The sequence below is a fragment of the Neolamprologus multifasciatus genome, chromosome 2 (genome assembly GCF_963576455.1).
Source record: "Neolamprologus multifasciatus chromosome 2, fNeoMul1.2, whole genome shotgun sequence".
NCBI classification, from domain to species: domain Eukaryota; kingdom Metazoa; phylum Chordata; class Actinopteri; order Cichliformes; family Cichlidae; genus Neolamprologus; species Neolamprologus multifasciatus.
In genome coordinates this window covers 7,285,749-7,312,807 of record NC_140440.1, presented here as the reverse complement: position 1 = coordinate 7,312,807, position 27,059 = coordinate 7,285,749, and the positions used below count along the sequence as shown (strand labels likewise).

At 39.7% G+C, this 27,059-nt stretch overlaps 1 protein-coding gene across 2 annotated transcripts in view; it reads left to right on the top strand.

Annotated features, from left to right (window-relative positions):
- The window catches only part of pcgf3 (polycomb group ring finger 3), a 77,991-nt gene that overhangs the window by 10,014 nt on the left and 40,918 nt on the right, over positions 1-27,059 (top strand). For both annotated transcript variants that reach the window (XM_085175543.1, XM_085175549.1), the window contains exon 2: positions 25,936-26,045. In XM_085175543.1, the coding sequence (XP_085031669.1) occupies positions 26,031-26,045 (15 nt within the window). In that variant the 5' untranslated portion in view covers positions 25,936-26,030. The remainder of the gene's footprint in view (positions 1-25,935; positions 26,046-27,059) is intronic.

The following is a 27,059-nucleotide window of genomic DNA, read 5'->3' as shown; positions in this document are numbered from 1 at the left end:
CTGCTGCTACTTCAATCGTGAAACTGATCAATGATCGGCTGATCGGCTTTACTGTCGCGAGTCAGTCTCTCTTGTTTGTTTATCGCCCACTTCGCGCCAGAAAGAGGAAACCAGCGGATGAACAACAGCAGCACGTTTAAGCTTGATAATCTGTTGTTAGAATTTATTTAATATTACTGTCTACACCAGGATCCTTTTCTACGCAGCTGACGGCTGTAACTGTGCAGGGGCGGATCTAGCAAAGTTTAGCCAGGGGGCCCGATAGGGCATGAACAGGGAAAAGGGGGCACAAAGACATACTTTTCTTTCTTGTTCTCATTTAAAATATCTAGCTTTTAATAAATAATTATCTGAATCTCACACCCAAAGTTTTAATCTGATGTAAAATGTATAGAAGTCCATTACTGTATATAGTAACTATTAAGTCTAATATAGTAAGCTAGGGAAGGTACCATCTGTGCAGTCTGCAGTTCTGTTGAAGAAAGATGTTGAATCTATTTAATTATTCTTGAGAGATAATTGATTTCTGTGTATTTTTTTCTCACTGTATCAAATTAAAGTTGATTACGTCAATTTAGCATCATGAGGTGGAGGGGAGGGTTCCCCCTTTTTTTTTTTTTTTTTTTTGCTGGGAGTTTGCAACCCTATTAGTTAGGTTGCTTACTCTTTAAAATACCAGAATAGGGAGGATGGAGAAGGTTTAAGTTTATTTGATCAGTATTGCTGAACTATGAAATATTTTGGGTGCAGTGTATTTTTTGCATACAGGTATAACAGAATAGCTTTAGTGTTTTTTTTCTTTTTTTTTTTAAACTTGAGTTTGAACTTACAAATACAAAATGCAGCAAGATATTAAAAAAATAGTTTTATTGATTAAAAAACACACTATATCGTAGAGCTGGGCGATATGAGATTTTTTCATATCGCGATATGTTTTTTTTTCATTTCAGGCGATAACGATATATATCACGATATAAGCCAAATAACTATATTTGTAAGATTTAAATGTGCCGTTGCTCACAAGTAAAATGTGAAATAATCAACAGCTTGTTTGGATTTAAATATTTATTTCCCATAATAAGTTCAACAGGGTAGATGTACTTAAGAAACATGAGCCTTTTTCAGATAAATAAAGGCAAATATTGCAAACTACACAAAAGGCAGCCGCTAAAGCGTTTAAGTTTCAAAATAGAACAAACAAAACAGACTAAATTGTCAATTCCACTTAGAAACAAAATATAAATTCTAAAAATAAATCTTAGTTTGTTTTACAGAAGAACAGACAAAATTGACTAACTTTTGTCAATATCAAATAAACTGAGAAACTAAAAGGAAATTCTCAATCTCTCCTTGTTGTATAGCTTAGCTTTTCAAACAGTTTTAGTAGTTACTTTAGTCTGACAAAAGCCGAATGACGAATTAGCGCTTCCAGTCAGAGATTGAGCATGCACCGGTTTATTGTATTTCCAGACTTGCTTTTGGCACAATTTACAGTGCGCGCTACTCTGTTCTTTGTCAGACTTAAAATAGCCGAAATACCTTCACACTACGGAACTTCTCTGGCTCTTCCGGTCAACAAGCTCTCCGGCATTGGAACCATCATCTGTTTTCTCTTTGGTAACCTTCGGTCACGCTCTCGGTTGATTTTTCTCTAGTTGGCGCACTCATTTCCTCCATTACCCGGGCGACTCGGCGGCTGGCTGCTTCCCAAAACAGATAAACATGTGCGGCTTGGCACTTGTGCTGTACGTAACAAGTCACGTGACGTGCTGCTGCGGCTGTGATTGGTTCGGCTCTGCACTACTTAATTTGAATTGGCTGTTCTTTTTTTTTCTTTTTTTAAGAGGACAAGAGCGGTGAGGCCTATCGCAATAGTTTAATTTTAAGTTATTTCGCAATACATATTGTTATCGTTATATCGCCCAGCTCCACTATATCGGATTCATATCGGTATCGGCCGATATCCAAATTTATGGTATCGGACATAAAAAAGTGGTATCGTGCCATCTCTAATATGTATATAAAATTCCCCATAGTTTCTGTCATTTTTCATGCAAACTCTGGTTTTTGGACTCTTTTTCTATTGGTTTTGGATTGTTGCTTGGATAAAGTAAGAAACCCAAAACCACTCAGATTGACTTTGAGGGGCATTTTCCTCAATGATTTAAAAAAATTAAAGTGGCAGTAGACTCCTGTCTCTCCTCTGTGCCTCTGTTGCAAAGATTGGTTCCATTTTAACCTGTTTGCATCTCCTGGTTGCATTACACTAGTAAGTAAACAAATTTGTTGCGTTAAGGTAATGTAAATAACCCAAATCGTTATCTCTCTATGGCGTGAACGGTCGACTGGGCTTTCAGTTTCTGCCAGTCTCTCCTTTCGCCTTCTGTACCTTCTCTTTTCTTTTGCTGGGTCAAGTTTTTACATTTATTGTGGCTGTTTCACCGTCCAGTTTTTCAGCTACACAGAGCGTTTGATGGTGACCCTCATCCTGTTGTGGTTATGAGGCTTCACTGGCAGACGGATGTGCAAAGTTACACAGAGACTTACAGGAAATCAGATGTAATCATGTCACTGTTGATTTAGCATTTACTACATAATGATTAAAGCAAAAAGCTTACCTACACACATGCAGTTTTAACATACAGATGCACTCCACTTCTTTGGGCCTAACTCAACCAAAACTAGCAGTTTGTTGGAGATAATTTGGACCAGTTGGATCTGTGACGGTTTGATTTGCAGCTCGTAACAGCAGTCTGTTTAGTTTAGACCCGAAAAGATCAATTTATTTTTTTTAGTCAATGATGAGAAAACCTGTATGAAGCTCAAAGTCTCATTATTTGGCGTATAAAATGCAAGTTTTTTTCTTTATGACAGCAAATTAAATATTGATTGATTGGTTCTAGGCTTTCTTAAGAAATAATCAAAAGGTAAATTGATAATAAAAATAACCCTTCCTTGTAGCTCTATTTCACTTTATTCCATCTCAGTAGTCTTATTGAACGGTTGCAGTTTCTCAGTATGATGGGGGCCGTTACATTCAATTTCTGCTGCTGCAAAAAGGCAGATTAAGAAGGCCCCCCTCTTCTTTACTACCGGAAGAAATGCATTCATAATTTGAAGAGCATAAAGCTCAGCAAGCAGAGGAAATGGCTTAAAGTGCTCAGGGTTATCGATTCAAGCTGTAAGACGCGTTTATAATTGCTGGTGTAACAATGGAAGCGGAGACCTGGACAAGCAGTGCTGCTGTTAATGTGGCCTTAAGCAAAGTAGGCCACTCCCAGTCACACCAGTGGTGCTGTTAAGTTGCAAATTGCAGGTGACTGTGGTTAACTGGGTGTAACTGAAAATATGAAGCAAAATTATGAAGAAAGAAAATACATGTTCAGCAAACCCTCCCTGGGTAAATAAAGGTTTAAAATGCAGTATATCACTGAGGCATTGTCAGGATAAGTGGTAGGTGGAGGACTCCTGCACTGTGTCGGCTTGTTGGAGCAGTGGCATTTCTGACGGGGGCCTGAAGTCGGACGGAGTGAGTTAAGTGAATTTTGACACTTGAGTCCTTTAGAAAAGAGACTGGTGTAAGGTAATTACAACACTTAAGAGCTAATTGTTTTATTTTATCCAAAGACAAATAAGCTGGCTAACTGGGAGAATATATATCACAGGTTTAATTCTCACAGCATTAAACTTGGAGATATCTCATGTCTGTATATCAATTATCTTTTGATGGCCAGTACCAGTTATTAGCAGAGATGGGCGATTACTATTGCAAAAACGGTAATTAGATTACCGTTACTTTCCCGTAAGCACACTGCGTTACTAAAACCGTGATTCTTTTATGAGTGTCTCATGACAGTGACGTAAGCGAGTGCGACGTTCGTGGCAACAGCTGTGTGCAGATCAACAATGGATAATATATTGAGTGCGGGAGAGAGTATGCCCGTGCAGCCTTTTTTAAAGCGTGGAAGTACTGACCTTACTTTGAGTTTGATTCTGTAAAAAGTGACAAAAACATTTGCGTCCGCTGTCCACTGCGTGGGAAGAAAACTTCTTTTTACAGCGAAAAAAAAATCCCTTAACTTCCGAGGAAGCACCGAGTACGCTACCAGGGAATGGGCAATTCACAGACAAACTCGCGGATTCTTCCACTGACCGCTGCGGCACACCTGCACCGGGGCAAACCTCCACCTGCCCCACTCGTGCTATACAGTTGAAAATAGAGCAACAGGACCGCTGAGTCTTTGACTTTATTTATTTTCTGCTGTGTTTTACTTGTAAACACAAAAAATATTTTATTTTATGTGCTGGAATGTGCAGAAAATAGGTTTAAATGTTAAACAAATGTCTTCCAGTCAGACAATGTTGCATATAATTAAATTTTTGCTTGATGCATAAAGTTAAAAGATTAAAACTAATAAAACACATTTTAAAGAGACTTTTCTATTTGATTACACTTTATATGATGGATTAGGCAGAAAGTAGAATTGGGCTGAAAGATCTATCGCTTTATCACCTATTCAGGTTGTAAATCATGTTTTTAAAAAGTAACTAAGTAACTAATTACTTTTGAAAATAAATAATCAGTAAAGTAACGGGATTACTTTTTTGGGAAAGTAATTAGTTACTGATTATTTTTTTCAAGTAACTTGACCAACAGTGGTTATTAGTAATGAAGGAGATGCATAACTGATACTTGGAACTGGTTTCCAGCAAAAGAATAAAATGTTGAAGTCAAAATTTTGACTAAAACACCAAGTTATGGGAAGAAAGCTCTCCTTCAAATGATGTTACTCAATTCCTAAAATGTATCTTTTATAATGTGATCATACTGTCGTAATCTGGATTATTTGTCCATGTAAATGTGTTTTTGGGTGCTTTCTTTACTGTTTTTAGATGCATGCATTGTTGTGGTATTCTGTTTTTCTGTGCTTATCAGTTTTTTCTTCTTTTTTACATAAACCCTTACTGTGTTAGGGATTGTAGATGAAACTATTGTAGGTTCTTTAACTTGTAATATAAAGCACCTTGAGGCAACTGTTGTTTGTGATTTTGCACTATAAGGCATCTTTAAAATCCTTTAATTTGATCAAAAATCGACAGTGCGCCTTATGTATGAATTCTGGTTTTGCTTACAGAACTCGAACCAAATTTTATGTGGTGCATGGTGCTCAAAAATCTGTAATCTGGGTCCAAAACTCCGCCTGCTTCAGGTCCCAAAGTCAAACGAACACTGCAGGATCACTAAGAGTTAGAAACTGTCTAAATTCTTTCATCTTTAACAAAATGATCAGCGTTGCTGCTTTACCAGGTGTAACAATTAAGTTTAACATCGAGACATCCATGAAAACAGAATTTATTAAATTAAACAGAGTTAGACATTAGCAGGAAGTTAGCTCACTAGTTTTTACCTAAACATGATACCATGTTCTGACTGAGAGATTTTTGAAAAAGTTAAAATGTACAGCTCTGTCATTAATCATTAGTCATTAATATACTGTAACAACATGGGAATAGAGCAGCTGCAAGAGAATTCAGCATTAATGAATCAATGGTACGGAAGTGGAGGAAGCAAGAAGAATGACTTGAGTAAAGTTTGACTTATCTGACTGTTTTGTTTCGCTTAATGCGTCTTATAATCCGGTGCGCCTCATGTATGAAAACAGACCTGTTCATTGACCTGTTCATTAATAATTCTATTGTATTTTAAATTTTGTTAGTTGTTTTGATCTATGTTGTTCAGCACTTTGGTCTGCCTGGTGTGTTTTTAAAGTGCTATACAAATAAATGATGATGATGATTAGAGCAGGGCCATATGACCAAAAATATTTAGCACGATATACATTTGAAAATTTGCAATATAACTGATGATATAATTGGCACTAGACAAAAATACTTTACAACTCCACACTTTATTAGTGCAAAAAACCCCCAAAACATCCATGTATTTTCACTTTAACAAGCAGTTGTTTTATGTGATTTAAAGTTATATAAAAATTTTACAGTGCAAATGCAATTGCTGACAGTTTAACCAAAAGACATTTCCAGTGGAAATTGGCCGACATATCCTCAGCATAACCATGTATAATATCCACAAAACTTAAAAAGAGGTTCTACACACACAATACGGTAATACTATGTTGAAGCACAGTACGTATCACTCCGCGAGGCTCCTGTCTACGATAGCCGTAATGCTCCGACAATCCATCAAGCGGTGCGGCTTTGTAGCCTAGCAAAGTCGTACTAAAACATTTGACAGACTTTCGAGCGCCGTGTACATAAAATCATTTCGAGGTCAGTAAACACAACCAGAATTCATACATAAGGAACACGGGATTATAAGGGGCACTGTCGATTTTCAGAAAAACACAGTAATAACGACGTCCCGCTAGCATGCTCTACAAAAAATAGTGCTTTGTTGTGTATCTGATGTACGAAAGCTAAACCAGTTCCACACTGAAGTTGCAGCATTTTTACAAACCAATTCTGGTTCATCCGTTTCATTCAAAGATCCGCTTTCGCCCTTCTCATTCTCCGCCGCTACCATGCTTTTTCCGCCATGTGTATATGAAAACAAAGGCACTGCGCATGCGCGTTTTACCCATATTCTATTGCGACATTTCATTTTCTTATTGTTGCCCAACATTATACCGGTATTACCGTGAACGATATGATATGGCCCAGCCCTAATGATGATGATGATGTCTCTGTAACAAAGCACATTATTCGGCACTGGAACTACGCTAGCTAATAACTTAAGCGAAAAGGTTGATAATGTTTATTTCAGCCACAGTGATATCGGATGCCTTACTTTTGGGTAATTGAGTATTTGAGTAGTGTGTAAATGTGCCTGTCTGTGCTTGCTGATTGCTGATGAACTTTTACTCCTGATGAGTAACCAATCAGGTAGTTCTTCCGGAAGGCCATTGCTCTAGACCACAGAGTAGAGAGGGCAGAAAGAGCTAAATCAGCTGATTTAAATATATTTATTTAAGAGGGAAAAAAGATTGACAGTCCCTGCTGTGAGTAAATTCAGCTGCAGTTTAGTGCTGACCATGCACCTGCTGCTATTAATAAATTACATCTGCTGTCTTTTTGGTGCCACAAAAAGAATCACACTCGCCTCTGTGGTGTAATAGCGTTATGATATTATTCAGTCTTAAGTGAAACGTGTGTGGCTTTTGCTCTTTGTTGAAACCGCATCTGAACTCAGTTTTATGCGATGAAAGCTAATCCTTTGATCTTATCTACCAGACGAATGCCTGTTTCGGTCCTAATTGTGCTTTCATACAGATTATTTTGAGCGGGGCAGAGGGCGGTGGGTGCTCAGAGCCAAGGACTCTGTCACAGAACGAGGGTGCCATGTAAAACTCAAACTTGTGGCAGGCAGTTAATTTAAGTGAGCATGTTTATGTAGCAGTAAATGTTTACCCAGCAACCGACAGTCTGAAGGCACCCTGCTAATACAGTCTGGGTTAATAGTGTTTTGGTATTTTTGCAGCCATTATCATAAACAAAATCTTTATTTAATGTGATGCCATGTTGATCCTGTACTGTAATCTGCCAACTTCTTATTCTGCCTCTTCAGGAGCAGCTGGTGATAATCAAACTAAGCAACTGGGTTGTTTATCTCTACTTTTTCTAACAGCACAACTGTTCTATGACATTGTTCTGATTAATAACTTTATTTTAGCAGATGACTGATGGATTGATCCATCAGTCATCTGCTGTGCTACCTCGGAAAGATCCTGATTTTTGTCTCATTAAAAAAAAAAAACCTCACTCAGTAGTTGAAATGCTAAGCCTATTTTGACTTATTTAGTTATAATATGTCACACAAATCACTAAAAATAAATGTAATTGTCCACTCGTGTTAGTATAGACCTCCTAAACATTCCAAAAGTTCAGGCTGAACAGAGTAAAAATAAGCAGCGTAAAGAATGGAAATAATTTTAATAACTTAATAACCTAAATGGGGCAAATTGTGCGTAGTTCCTTGTCTGTATTTGTGTTCAAGATTTACAGTTTAAAAACACCTTATCAAAGGTCAACATCTCTAATACAGCCGGATTATTTTAGAGTGGAAAATTACACCAGACTACACAAAAGCTGTAGAATCGATGCCGACTTGTGAGCATGCAAATGTAATTTCATTGGGGTTAGAAGAGATAACAGCTAATTAAGGTTTTAGAGCTTAACGAAGACTTTTTATGTTATTTATTCATATACAGTCTTGCAGTGGATGCTCATTATGTGGCTGTGGTCCAGGCGGTAAAGCAGTTTCGATTCCTGGCTTCTCCAGACTCTGTGCCAAAAGTATCGTGGGCAAGATGTTGAATGCTGAGTTGCTCCCGGTGGATTCATTAGAGTGTGAATGTTGGCTAGAAATCACTTTAATGTAGACAAAAAAGTGCTTGTATGTTTTTGTGAATGAGACACGTTAATTAAAATGGTTTGAGTGCTCGAGTAGAGTAGAAAAGTACCACATAAGAACCAGCCCATGTACCTTTTGTATGTAATCCATATGAGCCAAAAGCTCAGACTTTGCCTGCCCTAAATGTTTTGTTTTGGACAGTTTTTCTTCTAGTATTGCCTCTGTGCGATGTCAAAAAGAGAGGATGTAACTAATACGGGCATATCGGACACACAGCTGTGACCATGTGGACCTGGTATTTAAACCTTTTGGTTTTAGGGGAAGACATTCAGAAAAAAGTTAAAGACAGTGGCTGTATGAAGCCACAGTATAAGATAAGACAAAGCAGCTCTATTTAGTCCTAGAATGGAAAATAGGGAGCTTGAAATGAGGTAGTGGGTCCCTGTTAACCCATGTAAGGTCTTTAATATGATAACTGTGATGGATAGGTTGTTGTCAGGGTTTAAGACCTCCGTATTTCATAAAGGGACTTTCGCATATTTCCTAAGCAGCAAAAGGAAGCAGAAGTGAACTGACAAATGGGAAATGTGCAGTCAGAACTGACTGGTGTGTGATATCACTTCTTTCCTTCCCCCAGCTTCTTGTCATGCATTGAAAATGATCATCTCCTGCCTCAAACTTGTCTGTAAGAGGCTCCAGCTATAAGTGCTTCCTCTCTTTGTCTACACGGCTCGAGTCGGAGCTGCTGCAATTAGCAGAACCTACTCCTTTTCGTACATTAGAGGCAGTCTAAGCCACCCAGCGTTAAGTGTACAATTTGCATCTTAATGTGGACGTAATTTTCTTGCGTACGATAACCATACGTAACTTATAATTATATATTATTTACAGTTAAAAAGCTGTGAGAATTGGCACTTCCAATTCTGAGGTCATAGCTGTCAGGTAGAAAAGGCTGAATTGCCTGCTCTGGGTTTGGGATGAGTTTTTGGGTCAAGTAGAAAAGTTCAAGCACCGCTTCATTTTTCATGAGTCAAGGAAGATTGACAGGTGGAACAGTGCAGAAGGTGAAAAAGAAAATTGTGGATACAAGCAATGGAAACGAGCTTCCTGTGAAGGGTGTCTGTGCCCAGCCATCCAGGAATGACTCAGAGTAGAGCTGCTGTTCTCCTGCAACAGAATGACCTACTGAGGTGGTTCAGGCATTTGAATAGGATGCCTCTTTTGTGAGTTGATTAGGGCATGTTTAGCCCTTCAGGGGCCCCGGGTCACACTGGAAAGATTATATATCTCAGCTACTTTGGAAACGTCTTTCTCTATCCCCACAAAGAATTTGCAAGGGAGGTTTGAGTGTGCCAGATGCAGAACATGGATGGATATAAGTTCTTTTTATTCAGAAAAGTCAAGCGAAGACAGGCAAACAGAATTGTTTTGTACATTTTATCGAAACATAAAATTCAGAGATGTTCATCTTAAATGCAAGAGAGCTGAATCCTTGCAGCTGTATATTTGGTCATATTTTTGCCAACCCCCCCAAAAACCCCAAAATGTTTAGGTGGCTGCTGGCGGTCCTCAGGATGAGTATCTGAGAGAGAGAGACGAGCTACTTCACAGCATGTAGCTAAGGTTACACTGTTATACCAGTGTGTGTATTTCTCATGCACACTCATTCTCCTAATAACCTTTCTAATTAATCCACTCCTCACAATTGGCTGTCAAGAGGACAATTATGGATTTTTGTCTTAACGTCATTGATGTTTTCCGGCTTTTTGGAAGATATTGCTACATATCGGATTTTCATATTTTTGCTACAAATCATCACAAGACAAGTACAATGTTATCTGACATCTGAGTTCATTTAGCCTGTTATGCTCTTGTACTTGAGGAAAATTGAGCTGCACTGAGCGCTTTTTATTGAATACTTTATATGAATAGAAAATATTTATGTACTTTTTTTTAACAGCTGCTTTAGCTGCTGTCCTTTGATTTACCTCATTAGTTGTATTTATGACTTTGTCGATCTTCAGGATTTCTTGGAGTAAAAGTTTCTCACAGCCAGAAACTTAGACCTCTGTCTTCAGTCTCAAACCACAGTGCAGAAGTTCAGCAGCGGTTATCAGTGTTTGCAGCCAAGAATGGTTTCAGCCAAAAGGTGTGGTTGATGCAGAGCTCTGCTGTTATCTAGGGCTTAACAGTGTGGTGAAGTCTAATGAGCAACAGTTTGCCATTTTGAACCACTGGAGAAAGTCTTAATTATCTTACATGTGCACATGAAAAGAAATGCATATTTTTATTGATACAGCCTTGAGGCACGCCTGACTTTTAATGAATTCGATTATTAAGCTAGAAAAAAACAGTCATTTATAGTCATGTTTCTGACCATCTGATGAATGTAACTGCAATGTTTTTGATCTGCTTTGGTCTGTACCAACAGTGCACACAAAATATTTGCCAATATTGTAGCTGCACATGTTAAGGAATCTCAGTCATGTGATATTTCTTTATTTGTGTGTGTAAAGCGTGCATTGCATCTAAAATCAGTGGTCTCCAGAGATTTAGTTATATTAAAGGTACAAATAATTGTCAGCTAGTCCCTATCAGACCTTGCTGCTTTGGTTCTGTGATGTTTATACAGTGGCTTGCAAAAGTATTCGGCCATCTTGAACTTTCCCACATTTTGTCACATTACAGCCACAAAGAGTGGCAGTCAGTTGCCCATAGACATTGCCTGATGAGTGCTAATGACTAAATAGAGTGCACCTGTGTGTAATCTAATGTCAGCACAAATACAGCTGCTCTGTGACGGCCTCAGAGGTTGTCTAAGAGAATATTGGGAGCAACAACACCATGAAGTCCAAAGAACACACCAGACAGGTCAGGGATAAAGTTATTGAGAAATTTAAAGCAGGCTTAGGCTACAAAAAGATTTCACAAGCCTTGAACATCCCATGGAGCACTGCTCAAGCGATCATTCAGAAATGGGAGGAGTATGGCACAACTGTAAACCTACCAAGACAAGGCCGTCCACCTAAACTCACAGGCCGAACAAGGAGAGCGCTGATCAGAAATGCAGCCAAGAGGCCCATGGTGACTCTGGACGAGCTGCAGAGATCTACAGCTCAGGTGGGGGAATCTGTCCATAGGACAACTATTAGTCGTGCACTGCACAAAGTTGGCCTTTATGGAAGAGTGGCAAGAAGAAAGCCATTGTTAACAGAAAACCATAAGAAGTCCCGTTTTCAGTTTGCCACAAGCCATGTGGGGGACACAGCAAACATGTGGAAGAAGGTGCTCTGGTCAGATGAGACCAAAATGGAACTTTTTGGCCAAAATGCAAAACGCTATGTGTGGAGGAAAACTAACACTGCACATCACTCTGAACACACCATCCCCACTGTCAAATATGGTGGTGGCAGCATCATGCTCTGGGGGTGCTTCTCTTCAGCAGGGACAAGGAAGCTGGTCAGAGTTGATGGGAAGATGGATGGAGCCAAATACAGAGCAATCTTGGAAGAAAACCTCTTGGAGTCTGCAAAAGACTTGAGACTGGGGCGGAGGTTCACCTTCCAGCAGGACAACGACCCTAAACATAAAGCCAGGGCAACAATGGAACGGTTTAAAACAAAACATATCCATGTGTTAGAATGGCCCAGTCAAAGTCCAGATCTAAATCCAATCGAGAATCTGTGGCAAGATCTGAAAACTGCTGTTCACAAACGCTGTCCATCGAATCTGAGCTGTTTTGCAAAGAAGAATGGGCAAGGATTTCAGTCTGTAGATGTGCAAAGCTGGTAGAGACATACCCTAAAAGACTGGCAGCTGTAATTGCAGCAAAAGGTGGTTCTACAAAGTATTGACTCAGGGGGCAGAATAATTACGCACACCCCACTTTGCAGTTATTTATTTGTAAAAAATGTTTGGAATCATGTCTGATTTTCGTTCCACTTCTCACGTGTACACCACTTTGTATTGGTCTTTCACATGGAATTCCAATAAGATTGATTCATGTTTGTGGCTGTAATGTGACAAAATGTGGAAAAGTTAAATTTTTTGCAAGCCACTGTAACACCAGACCAGCAGCTAGCTGCTGAAAGACGATGGCTGCACCTGACAGGAAGATTCAAACAAGGAAGGAGACAGCCGTGCAAATAAGCAACCCATCCGTTCCACCTCTGGAGTAATGTAGCAACACATCTGGTCGACACATACCACAACAACTCGAATGATGTGGAAGGTTGCAGTGTAGGGATGAATTTCCAGTTACTACGCCAGTTAGGATCTAGATTTCCAGCAGAAGTCTACATCAAGCTTTATGGTGTTTTTATGCTCACCATGCGAGTTTGATATCATACCCTACAGTTTGTACCACTGTGTTTGTGATGCGTAAGCAAAATCACACCAACGTGCGATCGTGTGCACCACAATTTTTGACAATTTTAATGATATTTCATGATAATCCAGTACAGAAACTCAGAGATACAGAGAGCAACAGTTTGCAAACTTAAGACTTTTTGGGGAAAAAAGCATAAATACATGTGAGTGCATGATGATTCTGAGAGGGTGCACTGGCAGATCACTGCTGTGGATCTGAACCTGCTGCTAGATATTAGTCGCTGCGCGCATTATGTCGGCAAATATGCATGGCTGCACATTTTGGCGTAATTTAAAATATGATTTTAAAGAATGCGCTTAAAGGTCAGGTGCTAGGTTTGCACAGTGTTTAGCCTCATCCTTTTAGACTCAATTCTGTTTCATTTTGACTTTTAGATTACTTGATAATCACATCCCCCCCACCTCTTTAAATGCATAGTAAATTATGTGCCAGGAACATCCATAATTAAAGTCAGCATCTTAAATAACCCAACTGAACAGGTAATTCTCTTGACATTATCTGATGTAAGATGATGTAAACACGAGAACTATATTTTTTTTCTAAGCAAATGGGACAGAGAGAAGCAGGGAGTGGAAAGCATGATTTCTAAAGCCTCACTTGAAGCTTATCTGTTTTGTCTCGGTGCCGCAGGGGTGGGCTGTGTGTCCTCAGCCTCTGGATATTAAGACTGTTTACTCTTTGAAATCGTCTCCTTATGTAGGCCAGTGTCTGTGTCACTGTCTCTGTCTGCACAGCGGGATCACTGCATGTTCCCCAGTAGCGCGTGTGTTTGATTACTTCAAGAAGCTAGATAATGAACCCATTTGGCAAAGTTAAATCGTTTAAACATTCTTCAGAAGCTCCCTGCATTAGTATACTTTGGTTTGTGCAAACCCTTAGTCATTGGTCTTTCTTCTTCCAGTGGAGCTAGAGTCATAAAAAAAAAAACAGCCACCAGTCCAGTTAATGCTGCTACTGTAATCTACTTATTTCTCATTCTAGGATCCCAATTACAACTGTTGCATGCCATTAAAATACTGTGAGTCCACACAAGAAATAGTTGTTTATCTCCACACATGAAACTACTCCATCTAAATCTTTTCCAAAGCATGCCCTGACACAGATTTTTGGGTGGTTTGTCTCTCCCTGATATTGAATTTTGCAGAAACCATGTGAGGTCCTTCGTGTAAGTACAGAGGAGCTCTATGTTTGGCTTAGCGATTGTTCCGCTTGCCCTCTCAGCTGAAAGCATCAGGTCCTACGATCAATAGCTGTATCACTCTGACCTTCTCAGACAGTTCCTCCGGCAAAAGAGGTTTTTGTTTTTTTAAGAAAAAAACAAGAAAAGGATGTTTTGCATCATTGCAGAAACCTTAGACTCATAACAAGAATAGGGGTGTACAAATTCATAGGCTGCACCCTCCTGAGGACCCGGCCTTCGCGGTCTACGTGGGCCGGGTCCTCCAAAGGTCGGGTAGGCCGGAAGTGAGCGGCTGTGAAATTGGACAGTCTAGCCTTCAGTTTTGCATCACTGCTCTCTCGGTGGAGTTTAATAAACTCAGCCGTCTGCTCCTTTCTATCTAAAATATAACAGCACACCGGCGTAAATTCCCGATCACCTCACACTTCTGTTTAATCAAATTCAAATTCAAATTTTATTTGTCACACACACACAACCATACACAGTATGACATGGGGGTGAAATGCTTGTAGCTGTACAATGCCCGACCATTAAATGACAGAAAAAAGTTTTACGGTATTTACAATTTACTACAAAATTTACAAATTAACTTAGGAATTTACGGTAAAAATAAATAAATAAATAAATAATTTAAAAAAATTTATAAAAAAAAAAAATCAGTTCTCTGTTTGGCGTTTATTCAGCTGTGTGAAAACTATAACTTTAATCTCAGCCAAACCGATTTACTCACGAACAAATAAAACACTGAAAAAAGCCAAACAACATTAAATTATCTAAGTGACTTATATATCATGTTTAACCTGAGTAGCGAAAGAGCGCGGTGGGTGAAAATGATGTGCGGGGAGTTTGCTGCTATCGCCTCGGCTAGCTATCGCCTCGGCTAGCTATCGCCTCGGCTAGCTATCAATTGAAGAATTGAAGATCACATTTTTATTTTTATTTTTTTTTAAAAAAGAGCATGGTTTATTCAGTAAGACTAATGACAAACTAGGACAAACTCAACAGTTTTTACAGAGGCCACAGAAAAGGGAGCTGATTTTCCCACATACTTCAATCCTGTCAGACCTACTTTTGCTTCCCGAGTAGTTACCCCCTGTTGGTCAATAAAGAGCATGCAAATTTAACATACTTTTAAATTGGTTTTGTTTTTCAGACCTGGAAAGTCCATCGTTTATATACAGTTCATTGGTTTTCCAGCTAATCCCAGACAGACACCCCAACTTTGGTTAAAAACTGGTTTCTAAAGTCAAAGATGGCCCAAAAAAAGATCAGATTGAAATGTTTATTTTGAAGATGGCTTCATGAAGAACCCCACACAATTTATAAACCATACGACAAAAGCGCTTTTTTCAGCACTTTCTCTCAGGCCTCACTTGTATAGAAACACTGAGAGGTCGAGTCAGCTCGTTTCAGATTTTATTCCAGAAGTTATGAATTTTGTTTCCCAAAAACAATAACTTAAGGTTCCTTCTGGCTTTTTAAACATCGGTTGAGTTTCTAATCCTAAACTACTTGGGTTTTGCATAATAATCAAATTTACTGGCTCATGAGCTACTAAGAAGGGAGTAGGAGGTAAATACACAACAACTCTCTCCTCACTATTCTCCCCTTTTTAATATTTCATCGGTCTGAGTAATTCGTCTCGTTTTAATGTTTTCATTAAATTAATCGGTAAAAGGTTGCCAGATTTCACAAAATTGTTTTCAGTTGAGCAGAACTGATCTGCATGTGAAAGGCTAACAGAACTGTTTTAGTTATGGTAGTTAATAACAACTGCAACTAGGAGATCTGGATCAGTAGGTCTGCATAATAATTTGCAGCTTTTTTAATAATGTGAATTGTTTATGTCATTTATAAAGGAGATTCTTTTGAAGTTACTCCACTATTAGCTTTTCCAAATTTTAAAAAGGAAAGTTGAAATGTGTAACGTTGCAGTAAAACCCATACTAAGTATCTTTTTGTTAGTTTTTTTACTCGTGAGATAATCGCCAGTTTGATCAATATTCATTAGATATAAGTTAATTCAAGTTGGTGTGTAGGTCGTGTCCAGGAACATTTTAGAAAGCAAGGGGAGAAATATCCTCTCCATGGCAAAGTGAATGATTGTGCCAGACCTGCTTAAAAGAAGCGGGTTGTTTTCTGATGCTGTAACCGCGATCAGACATGTGAATATCGGTTTCTTTTCCACGTTGCCTCTGGGAAAGACTCCGTGTACTCAGCCCCCCACATCTCCCTCCTCGCTCTTTCCAGTCTGAAGTAAAAAGGAAGGATCTTCTCTGTGCTTAGGAAATTCAGAACAACCGCATCTTTAAAAGCATAAACGTAAAATTTCTTAAAACTTTCAGTAACTGTTTCGGATTACTCGAGCACCAGCTGTTTCTGTTCTTAGGATCTGTTCTGTTTTGTGTCTGACCTGTGGGGCAAATTGCACATTAGCTTCAATAACTCCACCTCTGGCCCTCACAACCTCAACTCAGAGCTCAATTATTCAAGTGTTGCTGCTTCCTGGCAGCGCGTACAGCCTCCTGGCCTGCTGCAGTCTGCTTCTCTTTGGATCCCGTCTATTGTCTGACTGATTTCCCCAGGCACCGAGTACTGGCTGGAGGATTGAGGGCCATCAAACAGAATTAAGAGGAGACAATAAGTGTGTGTGTGACGGTGGATGTGTGTGCAAGTGTGTGAATACTCAGGCAAGAGTGCTTTTCCATTTTTGTGTAGTTTGTGTGGATTTTAGTCTCTGTGTATGTGTTTGTGTCTATGTGTGTGTATTGAAATGAAGCCCGGGCTACCACAACAAGCAGAGGCCTCTCCTCCTGGCTCCGTCCACTGATGCAGGCCTTCAGTGTCCGTCGCTCCAGCTGGCGGCCAATTTATACCGAGGCCAAACACTCCAATACCCACAGGCAGGCCAACAGGGGCTCTTTGTGATGCCAGAGTGTGTGTGAGAGAGTGTGTGTGTCTCTCTGTGTACTTATCAGCTACTGAGCCAGTTGTTCGGCTCATGATTGACTGCAAACGTTGTTAATCTTAAGTCTTGGCTGCATTGCTTAAAGTGTGAATTGCATTATAATAGTGGCTCAAAATCAATGAGTGCGCTGGAAGCTGTAAAGCTGCTGTGGGGAGGAAGAAATGTCTCGTTGCAATTTAAAACAACGACAACAAAAAAACAACAACGACAGCAACAAAAAAAAATCCCCGTGTGTAGATAAGAAAACAATGATTTATCCCAAAGAGAGGATAAAATTACATTTTTTTTACTAGTGACTTTGTTAAGGAAAGCCATTAAAGTCAAATAGATTCATCAAGTTTGCAGCGATGATTATTAATTACCTTACTGAAGCAGCTAGTTTATCCCATCTGCCCAGAGCAACTGATTTTAAAACAGCATCCACTAATACTCATCAGCTGGGCTGGGTGATTAATCAGATTTTATTTTCAGTTATGATTTTTCGCTTCCAGTAATCTTGAAAACAAAATAATTGGGATGAAATGATTATCCTTTTAACTTTTTATTACTACGCAGATCAAGTGCACCCCTTTCCCTAGAAGACCTCCCTGAAGCTCAAGCTAACTTGCTGCTTAGTTCAGTTGAATCCAGGATTACATAAAAAGAGCTTTTGTTGGACAAGAAATATCTGGAGGAAGTAAAATCATGAGATTTTTCATAGACTTTACTGCATGCCCGCTGCATGATCTCTCTGAGTCTTTTGGGTTTTTCACTTGGGGACTGTTGGCTTTCTGTGACTTGTCCAATAGTTGCCATGCAGACAGCCCCACACTTCACTGGTGCCTAGATCTCTCTTTTTCTTTTTCTCTTTCTTTCTTTTTGTTTCTCTTTTTTTTATTTAGATGAGCTTTGTTTTGTTTGTTTTGTTTCTTTACTTGCCTTAGAAAACCTAGCTTATCTTTTCCCCCCGACCATTTGCTGTAGTGTTTGGGAATTGTTTTTGTCCCACTCAGATAATTCATCAAAGTATTTAGAGTCATGGTTTGCAATCTGAAAGAAAATTGTTCCCCTTACTACCTGGTTCCACATGAGCAGTTGGTGTGTTGTTTCTGAAACCCTCTGCAGATATTACACTAAGCTTTTGGAAACAGTGATGCAGCAGTAGACTGAGGATCACCCATTGTCATTGTGGTCACAACCAACGCCACTCGAATTTGAAATGCTGTGTCATAACACAGCTTTTCTCTGTGGTCTAGAGGTTGTTCAAAAGTAGCAGGAAAAATATTTCTCAACCTTTGACTCTTTTAATTTGATGGTCAGGTCTGATTTGTTACTTTTACTGAGTAAGAATTGAAGATTTGCTGGTAGTAAACATATTTTAATGTCCAAAATAAAGCTGTCAAAGGAAAGAAATACCCCTTTCTTTGCTAAAAGTTCTATTTTCACTGCTAATCCCCTCTTCACATTACTTGCATGCAGCCACTGAAATCATCAAGGCCTTAGTGGGCCTAGCAACCAGTTGACCGACCTGTCCGGCCTGTTGTTCTGGTGTGTTTGGAGTTGTTCACTTAATTCCTGGCTTTTGGGTAGTTTTTGGCCAGATGTTGGCTGTATCACTATGAAGGTTTCCACAAAGATGTGGTTTAAGTGCCTTGTTACTTATTTATTAATTTTACTTATTATTTTATTGAATAGTCTCCCAGTAGGTCACATTATGAGTTTTAAAACCATTTCTTATGATCTGTATGTCGACGACATTAAACTGTCCGCTCTATAAACCCAAACTGGATAATGGTTAGTTAATGGTTAGATAGTAAATAGCAGTGTGTCTGATAATATTTCTGACCTGCTCTCATTTTATACAATTTAAAAAAATAAATAAATAAAAATTGCAATTGCAAAATTGCAGGCAGTTGTCTTAAAGAGCGAACTGGCAATGCCCATCATGTCTTCATCTCTTCCCACTTAAGTTATTGTAATGCACTATTTTCTTGTCTGTCTAGAGCACTGGTGTCGAACTCCAGGCCTCGAAGGCCGGTGTCCTGCAGGTTTTAGATGTGTCCTAATCCAACACAGCTGATTTAAATGGCTAAAAGACCTCCTCAACATGTTTTAAGTTCTCCAGAGGCCTGGTAATGAACTAATCATGTGATTCAGGTGTGTTGACCCAGGGTGACCTCTAAAGCCTGCAGGACACCGGCCCTTGAGGCCTGGAGTTTGACACCCCTGGTCTAGAGCATAAAGTAATCTCCTTCAATTTGTCCAAAATGCAAGATTTTTAACTCTCAAACTTTCTCTTATCACCTTTCCCCCCCCCTTTAAGCATCTGCAGTGGTTTCTGCTCAGGTTTAGATGTAAGGTTAAAATCTTGGAACTTGCTTTCATTACCTTAGGAATTGACTAGTGGGTGTTTTTGACTGCGAAACCCATCTCACAAGGGTACAAGTCCACTGCGAGATGTCTCGTGGTGCAACCCGAGCGACATGAGGGCTTCTCCACAGGGAGAAGGATGGAGAGCTGAAGCCAAACAAAAGCCAAAGCAGGCAGGTGATCTAGAAACAACAGCTCCAGGCAACCTTTAAGAGCTTGACTTAATCTACTTGCATTTTTGACTAGTGTGAGTGATTCTGGGTTTTTAGGAAAGAGGTGCACATGATTTATATGATTTATAATGCCTGGCAACAGTAATATCACTAAAGTGAATGAATGCAAACAAGAAAATAGTTCCATATATCTGTGTATATTTTTGAAATCGTTCTAAAAACATGTTTAGTTTGGATCATTTATGATGGTCGTCTTCCTCCTGACTCTGCTCAAGTTATTCATTCACCACATGACATAAAGGTGGCACTTGGCAGACTATAACAAGTAACCTGCTGCAGTGAAATGTCATTTGGTCGGCTCAGTTTGTTTCTCTCAAGGGTCAAGAGGGTCAAAAAAACCCTTTGACCTTCACTGAAAGTCGGCACACTGAAATTTCACCTGCATTGCTATTTCTGCCCTTTTGAGGCAGCTGGCTTTGCTTACAAGCTGTTACACAACAGCTCCAAAAATATGAAGTAATTCCCTGAAATGTTTTGAATTGACTGTATTTCACTTAGAGGAACAAATTTAACTTTAATGAGCTTTAAAAAATATGTTTTGACATGAATTATAGGCAATGAAACTATATTTTGACAGTAATGTCTCTGTGGTGAGCTAAACATGCTTTTCAGACAGGCTCAAAATCTTTCACCTCACTTTTCACCTTTGTCTCATAACGCTCTCCTTGCCTCCCCTTCAGCTTCGCTGTCCCTCAGGGTAGGTTTACCTTGCAGTGTAAAGACCTCTGGGGGTGTGGTCTTTCTTTGAATAAATCTTTGTTTGTGGCACCTCCTCACAGGAGATGTTCTTACATGTTTGAGATTTATCATCAGAGATCATTTAAAATTGATCTCTGATAAAGACTGGAAGTGAACATACCAAGATGCCTTCATCGCAACAGTACCTTTTTATTTAAGCTGTAGATGAATATCACCAGCACAAATTAAAACTGTTGCCTTGACGTTTGTTTTCAAGGGGGAAAAACAGTGCTGTGATCAGCCTCATGTGGTCGTTTCTGTGGCTAATGAAAAACCAGAGCGACTGGTTTCAGGAGAGTGCCGTTGGCGTGAATGTGAGTTTCTTGTGGCAAAAAGTTTTTGTTGGACAGGTTTGAGTGGGAGTCTGTGATGATGTGGAACGGAGCCACATAATTTGCTACTTTTACTTTCATCTCACGTTCTTACTCAGTATCAGAGTTTCTTTAAGTAACAGAAGTGATTTAACTATCATTTTAGTTGTTTCAGTCATTTTTTTGTTTTTTAAAGATGAACTTTTTCAGATGTGATTGATGTTTCTTTGATTGATGTTTTTTTTTTTTTTTTTTTTTTTTTTTAACCTGTTTCTAAAATAAATTAGACAAACAGGCCTTTTCCACGAGTACTTTTAGTTTTAGGGTTTTCCATTAGGTGGTAGCACCTGGTACCAGGTACTTTTTAATACCTACTCAGACGGGGTTCCAAGCAATCTGAGGTGATCTGAAAAAGTGACACCAGCAGATTGCATGCCACCAATTGATGAGTCATAAGGGCGACTCCTTCATAAAAAATCAATACTGTCATATTTGAATTTGGCCAAAAACCAACATTATGGTCGCCGAGTCTGACAAAAAGCCGTGCACTGAGCAGCAGGTATACCACCGCCATTGTTGTGTTTTGTTTGTGTCCCATACAAATGACGTCAGGGGGCGTGCATCATGTGGTACTGAATTGTAATGGATCTATTCAATTCAGTTTTATTTATACAGCGCCAAATCACAAAAACAGTTGCCTCAAGGTGCTTTATATTGTAAGGTAGACCCTACAATAATAGAGAGAAAAACCCAACAATTATATGACCCCTATGAGCAAGCACTTTGGTAATAGCGGGAAGGAAAAATTCCCTTTTGAGAGGAAGAAACTCAGGCAGAACCAGATTGGGCGATTGGTGTAAGAGATTTCATTTTTAGTATTCTGAGATGCTGTATGAGCCAATACATTTATAAAATAAACAACTTTTTGAGCTCTGATGTGTTAAATTTAAAGTGCCAAAACATTTGAAGTCTTAAACTGTGTACCTGGTCTTGTCTGGTGAAGCACTTTTTGTTGCTGGGCTGAGACATCTGTGCACCGCAGCCTCTTGCAAATTGCATGTGGGGTCGTTTGACTGACAGCAGGAGAAAATAAAAGTGGGTGAGAGCAAAAAGTGCAATATTGGAAGTTATTTTCACATCTCTTTGTGAAAAGGCAGCAGAAACTTTGATGTGGCAAATCACAAGAACAATTACAGACTTCAGGAAATGAAGTTTGTAGATAAAATGCTGCCAAAGGAACAATTTCCCCCTGGGTAGCCTCTGTTGCTGTATTGTTTTGCCTAAAAGTGGGATATCGTGTGGCTCTTTGTGATTCTAGCAAATATAATGTGCAAATAAGTCTTTCAATATGACGGACAGCAAAAGTTATTTACTTTTCTCCTGGCAAAAGGGAAGCTGTTATTATTTGTGTTTATATCTACTGTGAATGTGTTGAAGCAGACTTTTCTACACTTTGAACAGATTACCGCTCTGAATCACTACTTCATGACTTCAGAATAATGAGGGTGAAGAAAAAAGAAGTGAAGTTTCTTCTTTTTCAATACAGGTTAAGGGTTGAATGTCAAGCAGTCAGGAAAAGCTTTCAGAGCATCATTTAGGGATACACCGCGCAGATATTTGGCTCATATCCGCCTGTTTATGCCTAAAAAAAGCTAAAAGGAGTATAGTAATGAAGGAAGCCAACAGCAAAGAGTTGGCAATTAGGAGGCATTTCACACCTCTGATACCAACAGCTTTTCTTGGTATGTTTGCAGTATATTTATTTATTCATTAAATTTAAACACAAACTGTGGTCATAGTGAGTCTTTCTGTGTTGGCGTTTCTTGCTCTCACTATTCTTAGGGTTGTTGTAAAACAGGGCCTATAGTTTGTTGTGGACTCAGACCAGTTATTCCTGCTATACTTCTTTGAGGACTGCCATGGTCGGTACGCTGTAGTGGTCAGTAAAACCTGGCAGGCATGCACAGAATCCTACTTTCACTACCTGATGACAACATTTTTTGTCACTAAGACCCCGTGGAGCCCAGGAGATTTGCTCATAACCCTTGTTGGGAAGCATTGCAAGCACAATGGGCTGTATTGTGCTTGCAGTAATCTTGATTTTTAGATTATTTCACTTCACCAGTCAGATTCACTCCACGTGAGATTTATGTGTGAGGACACATTGGAGTGAAACTGAGATGCAGGAAAGCTGAAATAAAACTATATTGTAAATAATTTAGGAGCTGGGTAGAACCTTTCTATTTCTTTGCATATTCTCCTTGTGCCTGTGTGGGTTCTCTCCAGGTACTCTGGCCTCCTCCCAAGTCCAAGACATTAGCCTAACTGGTGACTTTAAATTGGCCTCAGGGGTGAGCAGTTGTTGCTCTGAGTACTAGATGGACTGGCGAGCTGTCCAGGGTGTAACATATGTGTATCGCCCAATGTGACCTACAGCTCACCAAATTACCCCTGGTATCAGATTGTTACTGTGTTGCCAGATGCCTGTAGTGTGGCACTAATTAATAAAGCGGATGCTTCGTTCAAACTGAACACCACTGGTGCACACACTGAAACAATGACGCGGTGAATAAATGCATAATTCAGTGGGCAATGTGAAATGATGGTATCAGATTGTAAGTCACTGTGATTCCCACCTCTGCTGCTGACAGGTGAGACGGGCAGGAAATGAGCTGAGACACAGAGGAGAGTGAAATGCATCAGAGACCTTTCATGAATTTGATAATGGTAGTTGCAATTAAAAGCTGTGTGTCTTACCCACTTGTCCTCCAGGATGCTGGAGCGCGGTGCCTTTTGTGCTGCTTTCTGCAGCTTTTAAATAGCTGGTATCCTTAAATGACCCTGAATGCAGCGGCCTCAAGTTGGCACTGAACTGAGCTGAGCTCTGTTGTGGTTTGTTATGTGGTACGCTTTATATATACTGTATATTTCATCTCTACTCCATCCCACAGACAGACATAGATGGTCAAATATGATATGAAAGCAAAGCTGTGACAGCCTGAAGGCATTTTTTCCCTATGCTGTCCAAATAATGAAGTGATCTCAGAACAGCGTGTTCATAAAAAATACAGATGCAGTGCATGTGATAAAGACGAAATCCAATACGATGTGGAAGACTGACTTTGCTACAGGTTTGTAATTGTTTTGTTTAGAGGTTGCAAACTAATCTCACATGCACGCTGCAGTGCCAGAAGTTTGTGGACACTTCCTCTTCTTTTTTTAGTCAGTTATGTCTTGATGCTTCAGCATACTAGAGCTGCTATGGGCCAATAATTGTCAAGTTTTAAATACCTAATTAGTCACTAAGGTAAAGCAAGAAATGACAAATTTTAGAAAGTATCAGCAGTGTGCATTAGGCTCCAAAGAAGCAATTTTTATCAGGCTTGTGTGAAAGAACTGATCAACACTACATCCAACACCTGTGGGAACATGATGGTTCAAAACTGGCAGGAAGCCTGTAATGTTATATAACATTACATTAAAGTGAGAGTCTCTTATGTTGAAATGTAAAGTTCAGGTGTACAAATGTGTATTTCAAAGCAGCTGACATGCTTCAAGGAGAGTTTTATTCCTGTGTGTTTATTATTGGACTCAAAATGGGACAAATAAGCCTCGTTTATCTGATAATGTTGTGTGGTGGAGCCACTCAGTCGGTCTTTCTGCTGAACAATTTGTTTTAGCTCCCTACTGCATCCCTTTAAATCAGCGTTGGGCAATTAATTTTCCCAGAGGCTGCATGAGAAACTAGGACTAGGGCTCCACCAATAATCTGAACTCAATTCTGCTTAATATATATCTCTTCATAAGTTGGTGCCGGCAAGGCCAGGATTATAATTTCTGTATCCATGGAGCAGTAGGGACCGTGGGATGCAAATTTCATCGTCAGATGTTTGCATGCCTGTCTCTATAGGCATGTATAGTATTACAGGAAGGACTACTAGGCCCTCGGGTCTGCAACAGAGTATAGTTGAGTCCCAATATAACTATAACCCACACCTGCCTTTAAGCCATCATTCTCCTAATTGGCTGCCCTTGAACTTGAAGCCGCAGCAATTTTCCTGGGAAAACCATATAAAGGATATCTCCACTCTGACATAATAGACGAACAAAGAAGAAGAACAAAATGTCATGAACATGGTGTTTACAGCAGTCTGAAGTTTAAGCTTTTGGCTCACAAAGTTTATCTGTACCTATACTGACCTAACTATTAAGTCTGAGCATCCACCACAGGAGTAGATACATGAGGCACTGTGGTTTTTACATTTAAAAGTCATCCACATATTGTGGCAAATGATGAGGCTAGGGTAAAATGATGTTTCATGCTGGTTCCTTTTTTAAGCTCATTTATTTTAAGCTATTTTTATGTGTATTCCCGGTGGGGGTCATCTCAGGCTTTGGAAACTCTGAACTCAACCTCACATCTGAAGATATATCAAAGATGACATCACAGAAAGGTTGCTGGATGTCATGTGACTGTAACATGTGTGTGAATCTCATCGGCGTGCAGCCGATCTGTAACAAGCCGCCGTACAGTGTGTGTGTGTGTGTCCTCAGCAACCGTCTCCGCATGTCATCTCTGTCGACTAACTGGGCTAATTTCATGGTCTGATGAGCAGACAGAGGAAGGCTGGCAGGATGGCAGACTCACCGTTGAAGGCAGTTTCTTTTGAAGCTGTGAGTGTGTATGTGTGTGTTTGAAGGAGCATTAGGGGTGGTGTGTGTTCGCCCATCGTGACTGGTGTGGTTGGACTCCTACAATTAGGCGATGAATCACACAGCGGCGGCAGAGCCAGTCACTGCAGCGTGGCCGCTTTCCTTGTGTGGAGGACGACGGTGACGTTCACGAACGCTGTGCAATGTTAAACTAACGCGGGGTTTCAGTCAATCCTGCTTTTTGTGTGTGTGTGTGTGTGTGTGTGTGTGTGTGTGTGTGTGTGTGTGTCTGTGTGTTCCCTCTGGCTGAGCAGTCGTTGTGGCGTGTGGGTGGTACTGAGATGTGTAGTTTTCCAGAGTGTTTTGACTGTGGGTGGCTTTCTTTCTTTGGTTTTTCAGTAAAACACAACCAAATATAAAGCTGTTATTTTAATAATTAAAAATCTAAATAATTATTAGGCTAAATATCTGGTACTCTGGCTCTATGATTATGCAGAGCAGCTCAAGTTAACGGAAGGATGGATCCTTAAAATCTGACAGCAGATTTAGAGACCTGTAGGAACCACAGCCGTGCTGGTAGATGGTTGATATTTTATTCACAGCTTTTTTAATGTATAAGACACTGATGATCTTTTAAACCATCAAAATCAGGTGAATTGATTCACAGATATTAAAGCAAGGCCCTGTTGCTATAATGACTTATTATTTACAATATTAAATCTGCTTCTTTCTGTGTTTGTAGGCTTTGATAAGAGGCTCTTCACGATGAGCAGCTAACACTGACTGCCGCACAACCACAGGAAGAGACGTGGCTGCTGCACCACCCACAGTTGACGCATGGCGGTATTAGGGGTAAGAATCGCTCTGTGAGGTTTATCGGTGCTTGAAGAAGTTAGAATGTTTTCACAATAACAGGAAACATCTTTTCCTTTCATCTTTTCAGTTTCTGTTTATGTATAACCTGTGATATTAACTGTCCTCTAAAAACGTTCCGTTTTGGTGTAATGATTCATAACAATGGTGAAATAATTGTTGAGCATTTGAGTGGTTTTCAAACATTTTATGTCCAAGGGAGACCGAAGAATGAGGCAAAATTTCAAGGGACACTTATTGCCATGTTTACAGAAAATAGCCTTTATTTAATTAAAATATCATAATTTCTTCTTTCAGCTATATACAGCAGTATGGTTTAAAAATGTACAGCTTTACTGCTAATAGGCAAGCAGCAGACAAATAAGTTTGATTAACTCATCGTCAGCGAGTGTGACCTCTAACCCCAGGTTGCTCTCCGATGCATCCATCAGAGTGTGAATGTGTGTATGAATGTTAGTTAGACAGCACTAAAAACGTAGAAAAGTGCTTGTGTGAATGGGAATGAACGAGTTGCGTAAAGCGCTTTGAGTGTTCAGATAGAGCGCTATATAAGAACCAGTCCATTTAATTCAATTCAATTCAATTTTATTTATATAGCGCCAAATCACAACAAAAGTCGCCTCAAGGCGCTTCATAGATACAGAGAAAAACCCAACAATCATATGACCCCCTATGAGCAAGCACTTTGGCGACAGTGGGAAGGAAAAACTCCCTTTTAACAGGAAGAAACCTCCGGCAGAACCAGGCTCAGGGAGGGGCGGGGCCATCTGCTGCGACCGGTTGGGGTGAGAGAAGGAAGACAGGATAAAGACATGCTGTGGAAGAGAGACAGAGATTAATAACAGATATGATTCAATACAGAGAGGACTATTAATACATAGTGAGCGAGAAAGGTGACTGGAAAGGAAAAACTCAATGCATCATGGGAATCCCCCGGCAGCCTACATCTATTGCAGCATAACTAAGGGAGGATTCAGGGTCACCTGGTCCAGC